At 47.1% G+C, this 25251-nt stretch overlaps 1 protein-coding gene across 1 annotated transcript in view; it reads left to right on the top strand.

Annotated features, from left to right (window-relative positions):
- LOC135900945 (nose resistant to fluoxetine protein 6-like) overlaps window positions 1-25251 on the top strand; it is a 95890-nt gene that overhangs the window by 11407 nt on the left and 59232 nt on the right. The window contains exon 2 of the mRNA XM_065430572.1: window positions 15772-16007. Coding sequence (XP_065286644.1) covers window positions 15772-16007 — 236 coding nt within the window. The remainder of the gene's footprint in view (window positions 1-15771; window positions 16008-25251) is intronic.

The raw sequence follows: 25251 nt of genomic DNA, 5'->3' as shown, positions 1-25251 counted from the left end.
TTCGTCCCCGTCACCTACACTACTGCCTGTAGTGGCCTCCGAAATACATTTAGGGACGTCGCAGTTCTCAGACTCTCTGCGGGGCGAAACAGCAACGTGCCACAAGTTGGAAAAGTGATTTTGGGCGAGCCGGTCCATGTTGATGGCGTGAATGCTACGCAAAGCATCGCTAACCGCACAGTTGTCTTCCAGCAGTTCGGTGCCGCGCGCTGCATTCACGCCACGAACTTGCACCAGTCATCAAGCGCAATGTGCTTGGCCCGTCCGGCTGTCGCTGCCGCAGCGAGATCAGTTCGAGCTTCAGCAGGGGAAGTATAATCCACGCTCTCTTTTAAAAGCGCAACCACTTTCTGGGCTACTATCCGCGTGTTTTGGGGATGTTCATACTTTATTTCATTTTTTGAAGCCTTAAAGGCCCGGAGGCCTTTAATAGGGCGGGGGCAAACAAAGTGTGAGGAACTCTTCATCACGCAAAGGAGGGAAAAAGGGAAGAAAAGATGGACGAAGAATAGAAAAGGAAACAACGCTCAGGAGGGAACCGAGCAAGCGGCACTATCATCAAAATCACTGTAAAACACAATAAAGTACAGCAAAATACATACTACATAAATACTACTAAATACATACTATGCATGAGAACGAATCACTGTCAATTATTTACTTAAAAGGGGTCAAGTAGCAAATGCATTTCTAACAAATCTTTCTAGGTACAGTGGATTGTTAGTTTCTCACGGAAAATCGTGTGGTCGGCGGAAGAAACAATGCAGTCGGGCAGAGTGTTCCACAGCGCTATTGCATTTGGAGAAAAAGAATCCTTCATCGAAGACGTACGGCACTGAATGTGCGCGATTGGACAGCTGTGGTTGAGACGCGGAGAGATTCTAGGCGGGGCTTGTAGTCGAGGGTGTCTGTCTATTGGGTGATAGCAGAAAGAGTGAAGCATGCAGAGAGGCGAGATGATATGACGTGATTGGAGACTGGGAAGATCGAGCGTGAGTTTTACTCCCGTTATGCTGCTTTTACTTGAGTAATTTGACATGATAAAGCGTGCAGCACGATTCTGAATGGCTTCTAATTCGTACGTGAGATATGCTTGCGATGGGTGCCAGATAGATGATGCGTACTCCAGTTTCGGCCCAACGTATGTCTGATATGCAAGATTCTTAATAGCGGGCGATGCAGATTTCAGATTAAGACGCAAAAACCCAAGTGTGCGCGAGGCGTTTGCGCATATTGTTTCAATGTGAGTAACCCATGATAATGACGATAATTATAGCAGTCTGTTCGTGGTATCGTAGTTGAGCTTATGTGGTATGCGTAATTTGTAATGCTGCGCTTACGTGAAAAGGACATACATTGGCACTTACTAAGGTTCAGAGGCATGAACCATTTGTCACACCATGAAACGGTAGTGTCTATGTCTTTTTGTAGGTCAATGGAATCACCAGGGTTATGGATGGCGTTCTAGATGACGCAGTCATCAGCAAAAAGTCGAAGTTTGGTTTTTGTGTTACATGGCAGGTCATTGATATACATTAAAGATAACAGGGGGGATAAGCCAGCTCTCTGGGGGACACCGGATGTAACATCAAAAAGGTGTGAGTCGTGAGAGTTAGCGGATGTGTATTGCGCGTGTCCTTTTAAGAAATGTTCTCCTTTTAAGAAATACAACAACAGAAGTGTTCAAACAGCTTAGTGGCTACGTCTGCGCAATGCGGATGCGAATCCCGGACCAGGACGAAGTTTTCTTCAAGTGCGAGGCTTCCTTTTCGAGAAACCCGTGTGGGTTTCCTTTGCAGCTTCCTTCTAACGTTCGGGTGGGTGTAAATGTTCCCCTTTCGAGCGCTTTCCTGCACCCCGCGGGCTTCCGCAGAAGTGATTTTCCAATTCAATCACTGAATATCAGGCGCTTCCTTTCTTTTGTTCATTTGTTCTCTTTTGTTTTGTTCTAAAGTAGGTCTACCTACTTTAGAAATGCCGGTGATGCTACAGCGTAGAGTTCATTTCCGCCAACATAAGCTCAAAAACATCAACAGATCCTTATCATAACAGAAGCCACCAAAGAAAACGAATTCACAATTTTGTGTGCACCCAAACATTGAAATAAACAGGAGCAAGTGAAAAAAAAAACACTATTTTTACCCTTGCATGAATCCAAGAATTTCCTTTGCGTACTTTTATTTGGGCCACTGTAATTCAGACTTACCGACGATTTATGATGGGTGTTTTATCTAGAAACTGCCACTTCTCCCAGCTCCGACCGCCCCTCCTTAAAATCGTTTCCTGTCAATTAATCTCTCTCTCTCTCTCTCTCTCTCTATGTGTATATATATATATATATATATATATATATATATATATATATATATATATATATATTGAGCCCCATTTATTCTCGTGGCACCTCGGCAGTGTACTCAGCGTCATTAACACCCTTCGAGGACACCTCGAGGACCTCTCTGGTTAGCGTTTACGTGTTGTCAGCCCTGCGTGTCTTGAGATAATCGTCGACACTGGCATATACCTCATGCCAACAGAAATACCATCGGCGTTTTTCCAACCGAGAGGTCGCTCGGGGTATCCCGCTGAGCCGATTTGCAAGTACCACTGGTCGCCGCGCAAGCTCTGCTTAAGCAAACGAAAGGTCCGCATGAAGACTCTTTCAGATTGCGTAGTTTTACGTACAATTTCGCGCTTGCGACATCTCAGGTACTGCGGAGGGCCACGACCCCTTGGTGCTTGTTATGATTGCAGTGTTGAACTTACCTGCGAAATTGTTCGTGTTGAATGGATGGAAGACCAGTAACAAACAAGATCATTAGACACGTCAACGTGGCCTGCTATCTTTCTTTGCATACCGCGATCAGTACAAACACAGAAATGCGTCGTGTGATCAGTCTATGGCATGTGTCACTTTGTTTTCGAAGAAATATGTTACGCCAGCCATAAGGTTCCCCAAGGTTCTCGCTAACGTGGTGCGTCTAAAACGTAAACTTGAAGTACACACACATGGATGTCTCAGCTATGCGAAACAGTGAAAAATAGCGCCATTTGAAAGCAGCGTTAAATTTTGTTTTCCTTTGCTTTTCCTTTGTTTCCCTATTGCGCTTCTCGTTGTTTTTGTTTTTACGTGTGTCTACGGGTAACCTAACAAAAACTTGCACATTATCTGGCAAATCCGAACTTTCGTTGTGGTTCGTATTAGTGAGAGCGCATCTGTATCTATAGAGTAATTGTATCGTGATTTATTGTTTGATTACGCAAATCAGAAATTCGCTTGGCTACTGCTTTTTGAGTGAAAATTGTGAGTCGCTTTGAAATTGCTTGAATCGATTGCCTGCAACGCGAGAAATACAGTGGCTGTGATAGGTGAAGTTCCATCTTATCTTTCTTTTCGTCTCCCTACGGCGAGTGCTAAGCTGAGGATGAGAAAAGGGCCCCGGCGACAACCCGATAAGGCCCCGTCGATGATGACGATTCGCCAGCGTAATGATATGCGCGGCAAGGCGGACGGACGGATGAAGCAAACCCAGACTCGTGATTCTGACGACGGTCACCGTAAACGCGGCTACCACGTAAAACGCGTTTACGTCGCATTCTAAGCACGGCGTCACCCAGCGTCAGAGTATCACTTATGCGGCAAGCGCAGACCACGCTGTTGCGCGGCTTGAATTGCGTAACGTCTATTAACGAAGCCACACTATTACGAGCATCGGCGAACGCGTTGCCCGAGTAATGTAATGCTACAGAGAAGTTCCATCGTCTAGAGGCGGACTCTACCGGCCACGAATATATAGTCTGGACATCCGACGAAGGTTCTCGGCCAGTACTCACGGTCGCCCCGATGACCATTACGTCTTTCTCCGCTAGGAAGCATCTAGTATAACGCAAGGCCATGAGACGGTGACGCACAGAGCCGGCGGATATGTGCGCACACATTAGCCGCAATGGCTAGGCCATCGACCGAAGTTTGTCGTCGGCGAGTCGCGCGTTTTTGTTGGCTTCTCGCTGTCCCGAATGCCGAAAGCGTGACGGACGTCGTTTACTCGCGCGTGCCTTGGTTCTCGCGACAAATTTTTTGACACAGGCTGGACGCTGCACGTGTCGCCTTTCCGATGCCCTTGTCGATATATGTACGCGAGCGAGAGTCGTTTTGCCCACATATTCCTCGAAACTTGCTGAGTTTTTTTTTTTTAGTTTCGCCACAGTCGTGACACGGTAGAGATCGCTTAACCCATCACAGCGTAATCATACGCACACGCGGGCACAAAGGCCGCGGCGATGTATCTGCAGCAAGCACTGTCCCACACACATTGCTCCAAGCGTGCATACTTGCGAAAATGACTCGACGGGAAGCGCTCCCGAGAGGACCGCGAAGAAGATGACACAGCAAGTACGGGAACTACTAACTGCAGTGAAGCATACTGGGAAATTTCTCGCAGAGCACAGAAAAGCAGGCATGCTTCCCAATAGCGCGGATGCCTAGCCTCCAAATGTGCCGACAGCACGTGTTGCCAGTTTTAAAAAACTTTAAAGATGCTCTGCAGTGTCCCTTTAAACCAATAGAGGCTTTGATTATGGGAGAGTCAACCTTTCTTTATACGCGAAGAGCTTCCACTATCACGCAGGTGGCGCCTACGGGACTATGTATGCTTCGTGAGAACAGATGTTCTCTCCCAGCTCACAGAGCCCATCCACTGTAGTGATGCACTGGTGTTATTGTGAAGCCTCGAGCCTGCCCCCGGTCGAGCCCGGTAGGCCCAGGCAGTCCGAAGACTGAGCGGTGTATTCAAACGAATTCTACAGCACCGACAGCTCCATTCAGTGCGCTCCAATGTAGTGCGTTTCTTATGCCCTTGCGCCAGCCATGTCTCAGCCAAGCGGCGCGACCGCAAGCAAGGTCTCCCACTTACCGTTCCTTGTTTGCCGCTCGTCTCGCGCCACTGGAGCTGTCATTAGAATACAATGAAATACAATTGCCAGTCTCTGGGTGTTACTGGCGACTTCCTACTTAACTGCTGACATTAGATGCGGCACAGACCGGCGGGGCAAAACGGAGCGCCAAACATCTCAACAACAAGTTCCTGAGGCAGCAAGCAGACACCGTGCCATGCGTGTGTGCTATCGCGAACAAAACAGAGCAGCGACGTCCAAGAATCAGTCTCGAGAATATATAAATGCACTTCCAACTATCTCTATCGTCGCGTATTTCATTTTTGCCCTTCTATTCCTTAAGGGGGAAGAGAGGAGGACACGCGATGTTGCTATTTCGCACAAGTCAGGCGGCGTGAGTTCTTGGATTTCTCTACGAAGGTTTACACTTTCATCACGCGTCTTGACCGCTTAGTTGCAGAGCGTGATTGTTTATCTTTTGAAGTGCATGCTCGCGCATGTTCTGCGCTTGTGTATTACATGTACCAGCGGGTCATTTCGTGCATCACTCTCGCATCTATTATTGTGCTAGCCGTTGTGTTGCCACATTCATCCAACATTCACCGAAGAACGTAAGCCTCCATTTCCGGATTGTGTTCGCTGGACCTTGGCTTGCGTCGACTGCTACAGCGCTGATAGCTTCAGTGCGCTGCACGTAATCAGGCGTAGCATTAGCAAACGCCATATTCGTTGCTACTCGTAGTAGACAGCCAACAATGCCACGCATGCGCCGAAACCGTAGAACGCATTCTGTGCCAGTGTCCTTCTTTCCACTGCCAGCGACATGCTCTGCATACGAGTTTCCACTGCTTAGACAATAGACGTTCTCGGAAGTAAAGCTCCTTGGACATTGGCCAAAAAACTCCGGTATGCGCTAAACCACGAAAGCGATAATGCTTTTCTTGAACATACCTGACCTACACGAGCCCTAGCGACGATGTACACCTTTGCGAACATTTTCACAATAAGAAATTTGGACCCCACTGCGCTGTGACCACAGTCTGTAGAAACAAATGATTTGGGGTGGGCGAATCATCAATGTTTCGAACACTAATTTGAAGCTATCCAAATATTTCGGAAGAACCAACTGTTAAAATATTTTTACTGTTCTTCTTCTGTTAAACAGTAAGACAGCGAGAAAAATTTCCGAATTAAGTCAGGAGCCAAATGTATAAAGCGAGCTGTGTTTTCTGTTTTTGCGGATGAAGCCTACATATCAGCCTATCATATCTGCTTCAAGTCTGTCATTTAGTGTTTTTGGCAGCCTAGTTAAATTGCAATCTTTTCTTTTATAGCTATAACTAGTGATCTCTTCATTCCAACTGGCCCTATTGCATGTGTTTACGGCCCGCAAGTCCTTCAGCGGCTTTTTTTTTTCTTTCTTTATACAGCAGCCATTTGTTGTTGCGAAGCTTTTTTTTTGCCAACAGGCTCTCAAGGTGATGAGAGGCTATTCGATCGCGCACTTCTTTTATTTACAATTATCTTGTGTTTAAAACGGTTCCTTTGTTCCTGACGGTTTGTTTATCTATTTTTCACTAGTCACTGCAGTCGTTATGCCTCATTATGCTGGAATAAATACTACTGTTGTGAATTTATGCCTCTGCGAATGGCTATTTATTATTTCGTTCGATATCTCACACTGACTATACGTATTCGATTGGCATTGTAGTAAAAAAAAGTTGATATTCGCCCAACACTACAAATAATGATTTTGCCAAGTACGTCAACACCTAAACCGAAATACCGCTGAGAAAAAGGTAATTGGTTTTCACCTCGACGAACAACTTAATGCTAACTGCGCTATCATTTATCGCTTAATCGTTAGATTACTTACTCTCTCTCTCTGGTTCGAGGTTTTACAGGTGCACCAAGAGCGACAGTGACTTTCGCGTAGCCTTTATAAGTGATAACTAGAACGCCAGCCTATCTTTCTTGGCAGACTAAGAAAATAATATGCGCACATATTTTTTTCATTACAGCTCCTCTCAGACGGCGACAGCCATATCTGCCTTCTTACTCGTACACCGATGAGGGTCATCGATGAGGAGCGCGGACGTTGGCAGAATTCTCAGGCTTTGAGCGGGAGCAGAGCAATCATTATGCGCGGTTCTTTGCCGTCGAACGCTCCGGCAAGGCCGCGAAGCTTTACGCTCGAAAAACAGCACGAAATAAGGAAATTGTATATAAAGAAGTAAGAGGCTATCTTGTTTCCTCCAGCTATCTTCGCCTCTGGTTTTAGAGCTGCACGGTTGCCAAGTTTGTGTACAATGTTTTTTTTAAAAATAATTTGTGGAGGCTGCTGTATAGATCTGAGGTACTGTGAGCCCCAGCAGCGGATCACGAAACCAAATGCTGCCATTGGGATTCACTCCTACGCTTGCTTTGTAGAGTATCGTAACTAAGTGCGGGTTCTTAAGCTCCCAAAAAAAGATAACAAGAATAAGGCGAGGGCGCAAGAAGACGTCGAGGCCACTGTGCTACTCAAGCGGCGTCTCTCTGAGGCCTTCGAATACATTGGCACAGGAACGGCACAGTGGGCACCGTGGCTCCCAACAACAAGAAATAAAATGAAAAGGAAAAAAAAACATACAGGAGACAGCAGGTACGATGGTATTTCGTGCGATAGTTTTCTTCAAAGGAAGTTCACTTATGTCTTGCGCCTATTTTATTTTTCAAAGTTCGAATCAGCAAATTCGAGTGCGTCCTTGTGCCTCGTCGTTATTCTTCTTCCATGCGACCTCACATTCAACCGCTCGTGTTCAACACGCTTTAATCAAAGTTAGCGGGCTTCCTACGAACTAGTTTTAACCGGAACAGTCCAACCGTGAAAAAAGGAAAAGAAAGAAACACACACAAACAAGATAAATAAAGAAACACGTCTTGTTTTACGTATCCCTTTTCATTATGTATCACTGAATTAGAAGGCCATCCTCCTTGGACTACGCAAAACATTCCAGCAGATCGCCCTAAAAGAGACTTAAAAATTCATGAGCCATTCCACTCTGTGAAGGTGGATGACCAGCGAAGTTGTTTAGCGCATGACACACAGGTGACACAGAATTTTTAAGAAACTTACAAACACATTAATTGTCCTTATCGGTGGTCATCGTGACGATACGTGCGCACACACGTTCTCATATCAAATCTGTTATTAAGTGCGTGAGCATTTCTACACGTACCCGACGAGAAATTAGTCCGTCGCGTAATACAATGAATGGCTGATACCCCTTTAAGCGATGGCTCACACCCCCGTAAGCAGAGAGCGAGAGAAATAAACTTTATTTTGAAACCAGGCTTCTTGAGCCCAAAGGTGGGTGGCCTCCTCAGTCCAGGTAGCCATGGCTCGCTGCCGCCACCCGTGCCCTGTTCACCAACCGCAGCTGGCTGTCAGGGTCTTGCGTCACCAGCAGAGCCTCCCACTGGTCTTCCAATTCTTCTTCCGAGTCCGCCTCTTTCTGCATGTTATCGCCTGATAGCGATGATGATGGTTGTGCTTCTCGATTATTCTTGCATCCAAGCACCATATGGCGCAAGGTGTTGGGCGTGTCCGGCGGGCAGAACTTGGAGTCTCGCCCGTAGATGCCCGGGTACATGGCGTGCAGCAGTGTTCCGTGTGGGTACGTTCCAGCCTGTAGTCTTCTCCAGGTTACCGCTTGGTCCCTACTCATCGTCTTATGCGCGGGCGGGTAGCGACGCCTCTGCTTCCTGTAGTGCGCCAAGATATCCGAGTACTTCTTGGATATGCGTTCTTCATCCTCTTCACAGTCGTCGGTACGCGTTCTCTGCGCGTCGGAGATGGCTCGGCGTGCATGATCTCGAGCCGCGGCGTGCGCCGCCTGGTTCCCCGTGAGAGACTCGTGCCCCGGTGTCCAGAGGATTTGTGCTGCTTCTATCTTGGTGGTGTTCAAGACCTCAAGCGCTGCCTTTCCAATCCTTCCGTTCATATACCTTCGGCATGCTTCTTGCGAGTCCGTCACCACGGTAACCATGGCCTTCTTGCACGTTGCGATGGCCAGGGCTATGCCCACCTCTTCCGCTGTGCTCGCGTCCTTGGCACGTATGGATGTGGCTGTAAGTTGTTCGCCCTTCTCGTCGACCACGCTGATTGCGAATCGGTCGTTGGTACTGTACGCAGCTGCATCTGTATATCTAACGTTTTCTTCTTTGCTGTTGGTGCGTTCGAGTATGCGCTTGAACGCCTGTGTTCTCGCCTGTCTCCTTTCCTTGTCGTACTCGGGATGCATGTTTCTGGGAATGGTACTTATGTGTAGCTTGTCTCTGATCTCGTGTGCGGTACGCTGAGGTAGGTGCCTTTCATCCTCGACTTGATAGCCCAGATCTTGCAGCAGGCCTCTTCCCGTCCTTGTCAGCTTTAGTCTCTCCAGTTGGTTGACGTCGTGCGCCTCCACGAGCTCTTCCCACGTGTTGTGGACTCCCATTTTGAGTAATTTCGCTGTGGACGTGGAGGGGGACAGACCCAAGGCAATTTTGTATGATTTTCTGATGAGGGCGTTTACTTTGTCTCGTTGACTGTTCTTCATGTCAACGTATGGGGTCCCGTACGTGACGATGCTCGTGAGCAGCGCTTGTATCATTTTCGTGCAGTCTTCTTCCTTGAGTCCGTGGCTTTTGCTCGTCACTCTTTTGATAAGGTGGGTTATTTGTTGCACTGTTCTTTGAATTTTTTCCAACTCTGCTCCCCCGGCCCCGTCCTTTTGAATCAGGAGTCCGAGGATGCGGAGCGTCGTAACCTGCGGAATCATGATGCCTCCCACCTTTACTACCGAGTCTGGTATCTGCTGCGGTTGTCGGCCTCTTGTGCGCTTCCTTAGCACCAAGAGCTCCGATTTTTCAGGTGCGCACGTCAGTCCACATGCTTCCAGGTACTTTTCCGTAGTGTCAACCGCTTCTTGCAGAGCGTCTTCCTGTTGACCTGTCGACCCTCCCGTAGTCCAGATGGTGAGGTCGTCAGCATATATTGCGTGACCAATCCCTTCTATTTGCTTCAGTTGCTTGGGTAGTGTGCTCATCGCCAGATTGAATAGCATCGGCGAAATGACGGAGCCTTGTGGCGTTCCCTTTCGCGGTATGTCGAATTTCTCAGAGCGTAAGTTGCCTATCCCCACTGTGGCTGTACGTTCTTTCAGAAAAGCTTTGATGTAATTATATACTTTTTCACCGCAGTTATATACGTTGAGGTGCTGCAGTATGGCTTCGTGTGACACGTTGTCGAAAGCCCCTTTCACGTCAAGTGCGAGGATGGCTCTTTTGCTGTGCGTGTCCAGCTTGTCGATGACTTTTTCCTTGATTTGCAGCAACACGTCTTCCGCGGACAGGTGAGCTCGAAATCCGAACATAGTGCTTCGGACGTGTTCGTTGTCTTCGAGATAGTCGATCATGCGGTTGTGCACCATGTGCTCGTAGAGTTTTCCCGCACACGAGGTTAGGGATATAGGTCGAAGGTTCTGCACGCTGATGGGCTTGTTGGGTTTAGGTATCATGGCTACCTCGGCATGTTTCCATTCCGGTGGTACTTTACCTTGTTGCCAGCACTCGTTGATGTATTTTAAGAGCGCGTCTACAGAGGGTCCGTCAAGGTTCCGGAGTGTCTTGTTGTTTATTCTGTCGTACCCCGGCGCCGTGTTGCGGGTGAGCTTGCTCAAGGCCCTCTCGATTTCTGCTTCTGTGAAGGGCCGATCCAGTTCCATATTTGGGTTTCCTCGATACTCGTCGAAGTGCGAATCTACAGTTATGTTTCGCTCAGTACCGAGGAACTTCTCCTTCACTTCTCTGATAATGTCTTCCTCTTTCCCCGGGTGGTTGTGTATGAGTGGCTGCATTTTCTGTTTTGTGGCGTTCTTGTTCTCCTTCTTTGATAGGAGAGTCTTGAGCACCGCCCAAGTGCGCTTGCTGCTTAAGGTACCTTGAAGCTTGTTGCATGTTTCGCGCCAGTTCTTTCTTTCAAGTTGTTCAGAGTACTCTTGTGTTTCCTTGATCAGCTTAGAGATTCGAATTTTGAGTTTCCGGTTGCACTTCTTACGCTGCCAGCGTTTGGCGAGACCCCTCCGGGCCTCCCACAGGTGGAGTAAGTGCAGGTCGACCACAGGGGTGATTTGCGACAGCTGGATTGTCATCGTATGCTTCTCGGCTGTTTCCACGACTCCTCTGATCCATATTGTTATGTCGTCTATCGTCGCTTTAATGGCACTCTCATCTTTGCGAAAGGCCTGCCAGTCCATGATCTTGGCTTTTCCTATCTTCATCGTTGCTTTGTGGTGCGAAATGATCGTTTGCACTATAAAATGGTCACTACCAAGATTCTCGTCCATGCAGCTCCACTCATACTGTTTGAGTCCGTGTACGAATGTGAGGTCGGGGCTGCTGTTTCTAGATACACTGTTGCCGATGCGCGTGGGTGTCTGTGGGTCGTTGAGTAGCGTGAGGAGGTGTTGTTGGGCTACGTTGTGCACGTCTTCTCCTTTTTTCTTTGAGGCCGCATAACCCCAGGCCACATGGGGAGCATTAAAATCTCCAACGACTATCAGCCCGTTACCCTTGCTCAGCTTCTTCACCTCTCTCATAAGCTTGTCTAGATCCTTTAGGTGGTCCTTTGGTGGGCTGTACACGTTTAACACAAAGAGGCTTTGCTGCTGTTTTTTCTCGGGTACGATTTCTACGAGGGTGTGTTCGATGCGGTGTTGGATGTCGTGTCGTTGAGCGTTGATGGCTTTCTTGGTCAGGATTGCTGTCCTCGTTTTACCGTCAGTGACGTGAGTGAGGTAACCACTGACCTTGAAGTCTTCTGCTTCGGTTTCTTGTAAGGCTATAATGTCTGGGTCAAACTGCTTGCAGAATTGTACAAGGTTGCTTCTCTTACTTCGAATGGAATGACAGTTCCATTGCCAAATTTTGAGCCGTGGGTGTTGCTTGTAGTCATCTTCCTCTTTAGATTGCCTCGCCATCTTGTTCGCTTAGGGTCTGCATCATCTTGGCTTCTCGCGCAGGGTACTTAGGTTTCTTGCGAGCATTATCTCTTTCTTCTAGCATGTGAATGCGTTGACTGAAACTTTCTCCGGATTGTGTCATTTTGGTCTGTAGAGCCTGAATCTGGTTCTCTATTTCGTTCTTGAGAGATTGGAAGCCAGTCTGTATCATCTGTGTTACCGTGTTTTGCATAACCTGCGTTACTGTGGACAGTGTGGTTTCCATCATGATGGTCACGTTGGCGTTGATGCGGTCTTCAAGTGTCTTGAGGTCGTTCTGGGTTATCACTGCTTGGTTCGACAGTGTTGATGGCTCTGGTCTGTTGACTTGTTGACTTGTTGTTGATGACTCTGTTGGTGATGGTGGTGGGGGTGGGGATGAAGGCCGCGGTAGGGGTGTTTGCGATTGCTGGGTCTGTTCTCTCCGTAGTTGTTCTATTTCTCGCATCAGGTACTCGAGCTGTTTTTTTGTGCTGGCTTCCTTCTCTTGTGTCTTCTTCTTTTGCTGTTCTAGCTCTCGCTTCAATTCATCGTTCTGTTTTCGGAGAATCATTATCGTGTCTTCGTACCTCGAGTGTCTTGTGGTTTGAACGCCATTATTTTCTTTCGACGTATGAATGTTCCCTCTGACGACGTTGGCCCAGCTTACCTTGCGCTGTGTGTTGTCGTGTTCCACGCCCGTTGCCGTTGTCCGGGGAACGCTCTGTTGTCTTTCCCTTGATCGCGATCCCGACTTGGATCTGGATCTTTTTGTCTGCTCGGCCTCATTCGGTGACTGTGGCGATGGTGACATGGTCATCATGTGCTCGTTGTCGTTGTTAGGTACCACGCTGGCCTGGTACCAGAAGCGTCTCTGTCTCGATCTTGACCGCTCCCTGACTCTGAACGGTGGCGGGGCTGGTTTCAGCTTCCTTCGACAGTCTCTACCCGCCGTTTCATGGGGCATTCCGCAGAGCTTACATTTCGGTTCGCATTGGTGGTTATTTGGATCAGCGTTGTTTTCTCCGCAGTTGTCACATAGTTCATCGTTTGGATTAGGGCAGACGTCTTGTCTGTGTCCTATCTCCCCGCAAGATCTGCAGTACTGCACTGACTTTCGGTAGGGTCTGCAGCGGGTAAGCGTACATCCAACTTTAACGTAGAACGGAACGTGCGGGCCCTCGAAGGTGATCACTGCCGACGTCGATCTTCCCAGCATTCTAGCGTATAGGATTTTGCACTTGTTGGTTGTTGCTAGTAGGTCTACTAGCTGCTCGTCGGTGGTGCATTCCTCTATTCCGTGAACAACGCCACGTACAGTGCCCGGAATTGGCTTGAGGTAAGGTGTGACTTCGTATATTGCGTGTCCTATTTCGATGCTTGTGATTTCTGCTAGTTTAAGTGCGCAATCCTCTTCTTCGGTACTTGCCAGAATTAAGTTTTGTTGCCACTGTGTCTGTATGATCACCTTGGCGTAGAGCTCCTGGGGTGTGACTCCGCATGCTTGGGCTAATCCTCTTGCTATCACTCCGTCTTTCCAGTTTGACACTTTCGCACCGGCTTTAGGTCTGTAAACAATCTTGTAATGGTTTTCTGGTAGCGGTGGGGTCGTTGGCAAGCGAGGCCATGGCTTGCTTGCGTTGTTGTGGCCCCATGGCTTTTGAGGGGCTTGCCGTTTTCCATCATTCGTGTTCTGTCCCGTGCTGAGTTCGCATGAGAACTCCTTCGGCGTCTTCGAAGTTGCGATGGATTCTTTCTTCTTCTGTTGTCGCGCTAGTAGCATCACCCATGGTCCTGTCTGCCGTAGTGTTTTTCCGCTGTTGCTGTCGAACGTCGGCTCCGTGTCGTTCATTTCTGCTTCATTATTTGTTATTCCTGTTATGGAGTTCGTTCGGTCAACTTCCATAATGCTAGGTTGCCGCTGCGTTTGAAGAGGGAAAAAACATTTTAAAAAGCCGTTGTCGGGCGGCCCGGCGTGCACGTGGATCTCGAGGCACGAGGAGCGAGGAGCGGAGCCTCAGGCAGCAGGGCTCGGCGATCGCGAGTAGGCTTAGCTGGGCACGGCCGTCACCTTGCAAGTTTCAGGATTAGTACTTGCGTGAAGAAGAAACTCACGGCGGTGTGCGTGGTCTCTCTGAATGGCGCTTCTTGAGCTGAGTCGAATGCTGCGGACAGTCAAGCGTTGCGAGGGGGCGATCCGCAGGAATTGCAAACTGAATTGGGAGCACACGTAGAGCAAGTCTGCTCGGTTTGCCCTCTTCTTCTTCTTTTTCCCCCGTAAGCAAGAACAAAAAAATATCCACGTGAGAGCCTACTGGTCTTGAAAAATGGTGCCTGTTGATAACTAATCTACTGAAAAATGCATATCCAAGCGATGAGATGTCTAAGCTTTTGCACAGAACGAAGCGATTTTGCATCAAATTCGGGAGCTGAGTTTTTGCACACGCAGATTTGTTGACGCACAAGAAAAATCCATGACTTAGCCATGAACAGCTTCGCTGCAATAGAAGTAAGCAAGTCTTCCGTTATAATTTTATATAGTTCTTGCCGTCTCGGTTCCCCGCGTATAATTGCGCATCTGCGCCGGCGCGTGCCATGTAGTGCCTCGTATTTAATTTGCATTTAGAGACGTTTCTAAAACCTTCAGGGCTGTCTTGGGCAACGCTTCAAACATGTACGACACGAAACGGGACTTCAGCAGCGGGACATTCTTGAACCGCGGCAATGCCCCACTGAAACGTCTATACCCTTCGTGTGGAATACAGGCGTCAATGAGGCACCGGTAATGGCTTTTTGTGTTAGTGCATTTCGCACGTGGGTACGCGTTAGTATGTGTATTCATTTTAATGCCATAGCATTACAGGTGGACTTGGCCCACTTCGGAGGTAGCATCGCCTGGACTAAAAACGCAGACCGATCCCGGGCGCAGTGCAGTCTTACATAGCACCTCCGAGTGCTAGCTGTCCCAATGGAAGAGTGTGATAAACTGGCACCTGACACTCGCACCAGACGTTTGAAAGAGCAATATTGGCACGATGAAAGCACGCGCGTGATCGTGGCCTAACAATAAACAAATAAATAAAAAATGCGATCGTGGCCTAATATGGGTTAGAGCATGAGGCTGCTGTGCTGGAAGGAGGAGGTTCAATCTCGCCATCGTTCACGCATTTTTATTTCACAGCATTACGCGTCTGCTGCACCTACATTGGAGGTATCTAACTTACAACTTGAAAACCTCTATCACCAGCCTCAAGCTAGTTTTTCTCTTGTTTGTCCTTCTTTCTGTTTCTCTGTGTATATCCACGCCTCTCCTCGGTGTGCTAATGTTTTACCAACCAGCACAACGAAATCTGGTTATAAGGCGAAAGACGCGTGCCGATACATGAATCAGCACCATCAACGTTGCCTTTTTTTTCTGTCTCTGTGCCTCTTGTTTTGGTTAAAGTTGTTATCCTTGGCCCGTATGTGAAAAGCCTGTGAACGCTATGAGAAATGTATTGTGCACGATGATTATCTTTATTTATCTTTTGTCTTCTTTGTTTGTTTTTTTATTGCGGAGGACTGCGCCACCTTTTGCAGCGAACTGCTAAACAGCTGAAATGTTTAATTTCACCAATCAACCGTCAACTTTAAACCATATAAACAATTTACCGCTTGGGAGAAGCTGGCGACATGTAGTCTTTTCTGCCAACGTTTCGGATTCATAATAAATAGTAAAATTCATCGTTTCTTTTTAGTTCATACCAGCCTAATTACTCGTTTCTTGTTTTCTTGTTTGTGTTTGTTGAACTATCATAATACTTAATACCATTCCCAGCAATCCCGAATGTTAACCGTACTATCGGTTGATTGGATGATTTCCGCGCGTACGCAGTTCTGGATGCCACGGGCAAGTTCCCCAGTGGAGTTCTCACGTCGTCGTCTCCGTCCTCCGACCCGGGCTCGTACGCCGAGTGCCTGGACATCGGGCACAACGACGCCAAGGGTCTGCCGCGCAGCGACCGGGCGCCCCCCGCCATGGAAGGCCGATACTGCAGCCTGCAGTGGGCTGTGAACTCGACTTCCTTGGCCACGAAAATCGCGGAAAGCGATGGCAGCCGGACGAACACCGTGAGTTGCAACTTCGTGAAGGCCTGCGCGCCCATGAAACGTACTAAATATCGAAGGCTACTTTGTTTCCATTATAAACTGATTACTTCTCGTTTGAACTAAGGTACTTTATTGGAAGATGTTTCCTCGGCTCGAATATTTGGTTGTTGCCGTATATGCACACTTACTGTGTTTATTACGCGTCTGTTTTAAAGAAGTCGTGCAGGCACACTTCGTAGCTTAGTGACAGTTTCGGTTGGCCGTTGTTGAGCCTAGCCCGTCAGAAGTGCTTCGCCGCTTCATGCAGTCTTTCTTCGAAGTACACAGTTATCAGTTGCTGGCGGCATTCCTGTTCTACTGAGATATTCCTTGCTGGCTTCGCGTTTGGTTTTGGACGATAACACTCAATGACCTTAATAGGGATGCATAACTTTGGGTCTTTATTCGTTCTTATAAAGTTTTTCTGAAGCATGTTTTTTGTCTTCTCGTAGTGGAGTTTACGGTAATTTTGCCAATTACGCGATGCATGTTTCGGTGATTGAATTTTTCTTCCTGAAGATTACGAACCTCCACTTTTTCTATTACGTCAGTGTGTGATCGACCTGGCGTCCACGAATCAATGTGAGGTGACATTTTCATTTTTTTCTTGGTATATATTGCTAATTCCATGAACTCACCAGCAGTAGTCACTACATATTCTTTTGTATTAGCTCCTAGCTAAGGACTTCTTTGAACTTCCAAAGATCATTGGGAGCAATAAAGTGCATATTTTTGTTGCTCACGAATGTACATTTTGTTGTTACAAATAAACACGCGCGAATGGTTCCTTTTTTTCTTCTTAAGCACTAAGAATTACCCAAAAGTTCAGCCCATCAAAATGCCAATCTCGGATATAAACTAAATATTCTGCGTAAAGGGTAGAAAAAGCTGCCTTTTGCGTAAAGGAAACTTCCTGAAGAGAAAGTAGTCAAACCGACACAGAATAGGTAGTTTTGGGTTTTACGTGCTTGTGGTTCTAAGCGCTTACACTACCTTATACCATCGTCTTAGTGATCGTGTTGTTACACCATCACGGTCATTAGGCATGCAATACAAGATTTCTCACTTGACAACATCGACCGGTTTGGAGCTTGTTGCCCTCCGAGGTGCCCTTGATTATATTGGCAACCAACTGGCTAATCGGTGGGCAATATTCTGCGATTCGAAGGCGGCCTTACAATGTCTTCTGTCATCTCTTCGTCGCGGGTCCTGTGTACAAATCGTGTCGGAGATACGAGAAACGCACCGTCATAATTATGGTCGCGAAAGGACACGACGTCGTGTTTCAGTGGCTGCCGGGCCAATGCGGCACCTCCGGCAACGACCTCGCTGACGATGCTGCTGGGAAAGCACACGAAGGAGCAACCCTTGTTTCTATACCTTTATCGCGGACTGACGCAGCCCAGCACTTAAGCTAGCTCACCATAAGACACTGGAGAAGTGGCACACACCTGAATTCACCCAACATCGATTGCATTCCCTCGATGCACCTATACAACTGCGGCTGTTACCAAGGCTTCCGCGTAATGAGGAAACAATGCTGTGCCGCTTACGCTTGGGCATCGCATTCACTAATGCATATTCGTTTTTGATTGGAATCGCTGATAGCGCCCACTGCAATGCCTACGGTGTCGAGGAAACTATGGAACATCTACTGTGCTACTGCCCCTCTTTTGAAAATGAAAGACTTGACCTCTGCACAGCTCTCAATCAGTTAGATAGAAACTCGTTCAACTTGAACAAGAATTCGGGGCTATGGCCTCGCATATCGCAACCACAAAAGGCCACAAAAGCGCTGCTGCGATATTTGAAAGCTACTGGATTGAGTCAGCGTCTGCGATCCGGAGTGAGTGACCGAACGATATCCCTAGTAGACTTTCTCTTCTTTTATTCTGTCCGTCCCCTTTTCCCTTTCCGCAGTGTAGGATAGCCAACCAGGTTCAGTCCTGGTTAACCTCCCTACCTTTCAGTTATGATTTGGTCTCTCTCTCTCTCCTTTTCTCTGCACTATCTTTGTATCTTTGTATGTTTTGATGTCACATTCGCAGCATCAGATAATCGTAATCTTGTATTTCTAGTGGACAGCGTGTATCCTACTTTATTTGCAACTCCTGAAAAAAAAAGTCGTAGACAAGCGTTTCTTTCTTTCTCGGGCCATTCCGAATTTCTGGAAATTTTGCATCTTTAGGTGGAGTGGGGTCATCTCGGTGATTTGTCCGGCAGTGTAATTGAAAGCGGTGACTATGATGGACTTGTAGTTATTGCGCTTGCTCGTACAATTTCGCGATAATGTCGCTTCGCAGAATAACACGCAAATCATAAACGTGTTTACGCCCTCGAGCGACCCTTCGAGGAAGGTCCCGTGCCGAAACCTCTCCGACGCGGTTGACGGGTTTCGTCCGTGGCCAGTTTCAAAACAGGCGCTTTGTGGCATGCCGTTTCGAGACCTTCCAGCGACGACCCCAGGCAACGACGTCAGACGAACACCGAGCAATAAATTTCCTCGTGAAAGCATAGCCAGCATTCTTCCTTTGTCTCGTGCATTCTCCACGGCTCGTCGAACGTGCCGAAGCGTAAACAACGAAGAAAAATAAAGTGGAACAGAGTGGAACGCATATGATTCGTGTTTTTGAAGGAAGTGATGAGACTGGCCACACGCTTATTGGTTCTTGCCGGCATGGCCCATACGTGCGCATGGCAGCCGAACTCATAATAATTGGAGTCTGCCAGAAACAATCGGCATCGGCTTTCTGAAATATATATATATATATATATATATATATATATATATATATATATATATATATATATATATATATATATATATATATATATATATATATATATATATATATATATATATATATATGTATATATATATATATATGGCTAACACTCCCAGGGTTCCACTAGTACACATAAATACCCAAGAAAGTGGATGGGGACACGCCGCCGCGGTAGCTCAATTGGTAGAGCATCGCTCGCGACATGCGAAGGTTGTGGGTTCGGTTCCCACCTGCGGCAAGCTGTTTTTTCATCCACTTTAATTTCCATTAATTTATCATTACTTTATTTCATTTATTAAGCACATGCAATTTCCCCTATGTTGTACTTGGTGTCAGTGTTTGTTGGCTTCTCATTATATGTATAATAAATATCGGGCCCCTCGGTTAACCCCCTTTCTTCTCGTTTATTACATAACGAGGGTCTCGAATCCGGCAACATTGATGCCTTCAGGTTGCATATGTGGGTTTATTGACCAGTTGCCTTCACCCGAAAAGATCACGTTCTCGTGACGCCTGCGGCAAAAAAGACGTTCCACGTCCGCCGCCAAAGTCTGTGAGTCGGGGCGCTGGCTAACACTCCCAGGGTTCTACTAGTACACATAAATACCCAAGAAAGTGGATGGGGAAACGCCGCCGTGGTAGCTCAATTGGTAGAGCATCGCACGCGACATGCGAAGGTTGTGCGTTCGGTTCCCATTTGCGGCAAGTTGTTTTTTCATCCACTTTAATTTCCATTAATTTATCATTACTTTATTTCATTTATTAAGCACATGCGATTTCCCCTATGTTGTACTTGGTGTCAGTGTTTGTTGGCTTCGCATTATATGACTAATAAATATCGGGCCCCTCGGTTAACCCCCTTTCTTCTCGTTTATTACATAACGAGGGTCTCGAATCCGGCAACATTGATGCCTTCAGGTAGCATATGTGGGTTTATTGACCAGTTGCCTTCACCCGAAAAGATCACGTTCTCGTGACGCCTGTGGCAAAAAAGACGTTCCACGTCCGCCGCCAAGGTCTGTGAGTGGGGGCGCTGGCTAACACTCCCAGGGTTCTACTAGTACACATAAATACCCAGGAAAGTGGATGGGGAAACGCCGCCGCGGTAGCTCAATTGGTAGAGCATCGCACGCGACATGCGAAGGTTGTGGGTTCGGTTCCCACCTGCGGCAAGTTTTTTTTTCATCCACTGTAATTTCCATTAATTTATCATTACTTTATTTCATTTATTAAGCACATGCAATTTCCCCTATGTTGTACTTGGTGTCAGTGTTTGTTGGCTTCTCATTATATGACCTATATATATATATATATATATATATATATATATATATATATATATATATATATATATATATATGCTTTATTTGAGTTTGCACCGCTATTAGCCTATGTGGCGTGAATCAGACGAAAGTGCTCTGGCTGGACAATAATGAAGTCCAAGTTCATGGTGCAATGCGACATTTCATGTTTCGCGCTATTTAAAAAGCAAAGGTGTTGGAAACAGCGGTTTATAGCAGCGCTATTAGAACTTGGCAATGTTCACTAAATGGTTCAGAATAAGTCGGGAGGGCTAGTTTACTCATCTCGAATATGCATTTTCTTGCGGAGAAAAAAAGAAGTGAGACCGAGAAAGGAGACTAAGGAATGTACGAACAGAAAACTTTCGCACCTGAATTGCGCACCACGTTTTCAATAAAGAATGTTGTACATTCTTATTTTCCCCATAGTGAAAAGGAGGCTGTATCACAAATAAACAAAGAACATCTTTGCAGTTTTCACTTCAAGTTTAAAATTCATATTACTACGCAGCGAGTGCAAACGAACAACAACCCTGATCTGGCACTGTGTCGATCCGAAATGCAGGTAACGCGGGTGTCACGTGGAGTTCAGCGGGTTTCACCGAGTTCATGTACACAATGAACTCGGTGTTCCTGCGAAGGGTGCTAAAAAAAATTTTCAGGATCACCTGCGCTAGATTACTCAGTCAAGCGAACATTGTTTGTTCGAGATATCGGAATGCATAATTTTGGAAATAATAATATCTATTAATTATGACCTCAAAACATAACTGCCCGGCACGTATTGAAATTTGCAAATCGTAATTTCGCACGGTGGATAAATTTGGAACGAATTCTCAGTATGACACCAGTTCCGAGATATAATATCCTGAACTTTGCGAACAAATGCATTCGCGACCGAGATACTTGGCATTTCTGTGCAGGCAAAGGTGTTTTGTTAAGAAATAAGTGGGTGAACAGTCCGTTTTTTTCGTAAGCTTGGCGGCACATATCTCGAAAATGGTGTGATTAACGGATTTCTTTCCAATTGGATATGGCTTGCAGTTTCACCAGATATCATTTGTAAATCTTAATATATACCGCAAAGTAATGAGGTAACAAAGCCTAAATAGTTAAGTTGAGTAATTAATCAAGTATGCATTTCGATTTCTCGTGCAAACAATACCCGCCTGTTTTTAGTAGCCCTGCTGAAACACAAAAGTTGAGCTATCTGCCACAGGTAGTTATTTAAAAATTTCCCACCTTTCGCATAAGCACCCAGTATAGTTAAGCAGCGATAGAAAGGCCGTTATACATCTTGTCTGGTCGTGACAATTACTTAGACCAAATAGTAGGTGAACAGTATTACGTGTATGTCGTTCAAATATTTAAAAGTAGTTATTGAAGTACACGACTCACAACATAATTGAGCCACATAGCCCCATGTGCAAAGTTTAGTTTGGAAACATCATTCGATTACGGTGTTTTAGACCTTCGCATTATATGAGGAAATAAATCTGCACTTGCACGGCACAACGATGAGTCTATCACGTCGATGCGAGTGATGCGAAAGCGGTTTACTGCGCTGCACGCTCTTTGAGCGACCGCCTCGGTGCAGCAGTGATGTATCCGTCGGTTCCGTCCGTCCGTCAGTTCGTTCCTTCGTACATTCGCTTCTATTACCCCGTGAATATGCTCAAACACGGCAGCTAAAAAAGAAGCAAAGTATCTAACAATACATGTAACGATAATCACTATAAAAATACGTTGCTTATAAGTGCTCTACCTGAAGTAATTAAGTACATGTACACCGCACATATCATTCACTCGATTCACCCGTCCACGCTCCTCCATCGCAGCAGAAGCAGCGTTTCCCCAGCCGAGCAGTCTTATTATTTTTTTTTTCGATGAGGAACGTATTTCCAGTATAAATAAATCGGATTCTGGGGATTTAGATGCGAGAACCAAGATATAATTACGAGGCAAGCCGTATAGTGAAGGGCTCCGGGGTTACTTTTGACCAGCCGCGGTTATTTAACGCGCAACCAATGCACGGTACAGGGGCATTCCTGCATATCGCCCCGCGTCGAAATGCCGCCGCCGGGCCCGGGGTTTGATCCCGCGCCCCTCGGGGTTTGGCAACGCAACTACAAAGCATGTACTACACGCCACCACGACGGGCGGTTTCCGGCCTTATGCCGCTCGTGGTGAAGCGCTTAACGTGAACCAGGGAGCTGGTCCTTTTTTCATACTGTGACCGCCCTTTAGCGGATGCGGTGTTTTCCACCGAGAACGCCATTCTCACCTCTGCTCGCTCGCTGACAAACGGTATCAAGCTCATGTGACCCGGCCTCCGAGATTACGCACGCTCTGCTGGATCTCAGAGGCCATTCTCACGCGCTAGTTCGTCGGAGCAGCAGCAACGCGCTTCACGAATTTGACGTCGGTACATCCGCTTCATTTCTCTACTTCCTGTCATTAGTCCAGAGAGATGTGCTGACAATCGTTCCTGCACCTACTTCGACGCCGAAGATACGCCCGAAAAAAAAAGTATTAATGCAACGTCTTTTATCGTTGTAGGAAAATTTGAGCCTCTTAACTCCGTTTTGAAGCTAATATGCTGCAAGATAAACCGAGAAGGCAATTCCATGTGTCGCCTTAAGCGACTCAGCACAATACAGCGGTGTATTTTAAGGAGCTGCTGTGTTGCTTAATTTATAAAGATGTCTGTTGAGATTGCAATATTCAACCTGCGCACTTGAAAATTTCCCACAACGAGCCCAGGAGGCTGTATTACGCCCAAGCGTGAGTACTATCGAATTGCGTCCCTCGATGAGCAGTCAGTAAGGCTAGTTCTCCGCTTCTTCGATACGATCTGGGACCGTGAATGCCGGAGTAAGGGTGGCACGAAGCGCTTCAAGCGGAATCCAAGGTCACGAGAGACGCACAGATTGAGAGCGTAAAGGAAGCTTTTACACACGTTTAGCCGCGTCACAGGCGAAAATACGGAGCACCGTGTGCCCGTCGATATCAACTTTTGTTTTGCAACTTGCCGTCGCTCGCAACAGGTTGTGTCGCGTTTAGGGGTTGGGAAACTCCCCCGAATGGGCTGAAGGTGCTGCGCGACCTACCGCCCCACACTCTCGGCTTTCTGAGAAACCGGCACAACGCCGAGAAAGGGAGAAGAAACTCATCCGGAGGGAAATATTTATGCATCGGTCATGATAAAAGAGCAATGTGCTTCTCGATTTGAAAGAAAATGGGAACAGGTTCGGGGGAGAGGGGGTTGGAAAGAAACTAGGCTTTGAGGCCGCGTTCGATTTGTAAATCACTAAAGATGGCGGAGATACAGTCTTACTGTAGCTGGAATGTCTCGGTGCTTTTCGGGCCTCGACTGCAACAAGATACAGATGCCAGGCACAGATATCTGAATCCACGCACGTGCCCCCGCATGCAGAGCGCGCCAGCGTGCAGCCACGGCCGCGGAATACGGTGAGGTCGCTTTTGCAGAGGGCATCGCTTTCTTGGGGCCGTTTACGTTTGAGCAGTGAACGCGCGTGCACGTGGGTGCGTGCGCGCGCGCACGTGCGCGTTGTTTCGCGTGTTTGCGCGCGTGCGAGCGTGCGAGCGCCCGTGTTTGAGTGTGTCGCAATTGCGACGAAAGGCGCTCTTGAAACACTGCTACCGACACGGAAACGCCAAAACAGTGAGGTTTCGCTGCGGCCGTCATCGCGTAAACGGAAAAGAACTTTTCGAAAATGAATCGACGCAACCATAAGTAGCAGAAGGCACGCGCATGTCACCGATGAGCCGCATATACCGAGGTCCCCGTTGACCTTGCCCAGTTACGACAGCTTAGCAAAGCAAAGTAAGCAGGTGCAGTAAAGTACTAGGCAGACATCTACAGCCGCGGGATTTTCTCTGAACTTTTGAAGTCTAACACGGGAATGACGGGACGTCAGCGTTGTCTGTACAAAGCATATGAGTACGGTATTTTTTCGAAGTAATCAAGCATGGCGCAGAAACAAACGCGAGGATTTCAGTTATTCCTCTGGCACTCAACTCGTGTGTTGTGACAGCAGCACACTCTCACAGCAAACAGCCGTCTGATCCTGGTGATGTTATGGTAGTCCACGCCTTCGGCAGTTACCGCTAATGTAGATAGGCGAAGAATCGTTGTCCAGGAGTGAATGTAGAGCGCATGACAGTCTAAGGAGCAAACAAAAAATAAGATTGAAAATTGCCAAATAATGACGACAGATTAGGCGCAAGTGTTGGAATGTACTTTAAGGAAAGCTTTCTTGAATCATTTAAACTAAATGCTATGCAGAGACCCGTAATTTTTTTCACTGTACTTTGTTCCTGACTTTTGGGATTCTTTATACTTTATGCCCAAATTCATACGCAAGTTGCCATGCAGTCATTGTATGCGACGTTGACGTAGTGATTACATTCTGGCTGATGCGATGTTTTGCGAGTGCAGGAAGAAACAATATGAACAGCGGTATACGTACAAAGAGGAATAAAACATGCCGAGGCATGCTAAACAGCTCAACGACTCTGAAAAACGCGTCACCAATCAATCATAGCCCCCAAGTGACCGCTAAGAGCTGCCTCGGAGTCTATACGGCGAACATCAACGCCAAATCGAGATAAAGTGGTGACGAAGCTGGGGGCATGCAGACTACACCTCAGTGGAGAGACTGTTGAGAAGCTAGTTGGTACGACATTATTTCCTGAACTTAAACTTCGCTAGGGACGAGACACCGAGGTAGAAGAACACAGGACGAACGCAGTTCACGGGTGTATTGAAATCACACAAGCTGCCTCTTCGAACTTTGCGCATGCCGCGTGACCACGCAACACTTCCTCGCCAAGCCCTCATCTACACCCAGAAATCAAGATCTTTCTTTAAAAGATACCCTGACGATTCGCTGACGCATCTAGAAGACAGGTGTGCGTTCGTCCTGTCTTCTTCGTCTTCGGTGACTTCGTACCTAGCGCAGTTTAAGTTCACGAAATTACACCTCGGTGACTGTAATCCGATAATATTATCAGGATTGCACAGCCTACAGGCTCGCCTCGCGTTACAGACCTCATTCAAACATTATATTACGTATACTGGGGTGGACATCGGCCCACGAAGTGACGACTTTTCAT

Source organism: Dermacentor albipictus, chromosome 2 (genome assembly GCF_038994185.2).
Source record: "Dermacentor albipictus isolate Rhodes 1998 colony chromosome 2, USDA_Dalb.pri_finalv2, whole genome shotgun sequence".
In the NCBI taxonomy this organism is placed as follows: Eukaryota; Metazoa; Arthropoda; class Arachnida; order Ixodida; family Ixodidae; genus Dermacentor; species Dermacentor albipictus.
This window is presented reverse-complemented; position numbering and strand designations above follow the sequence as displayed.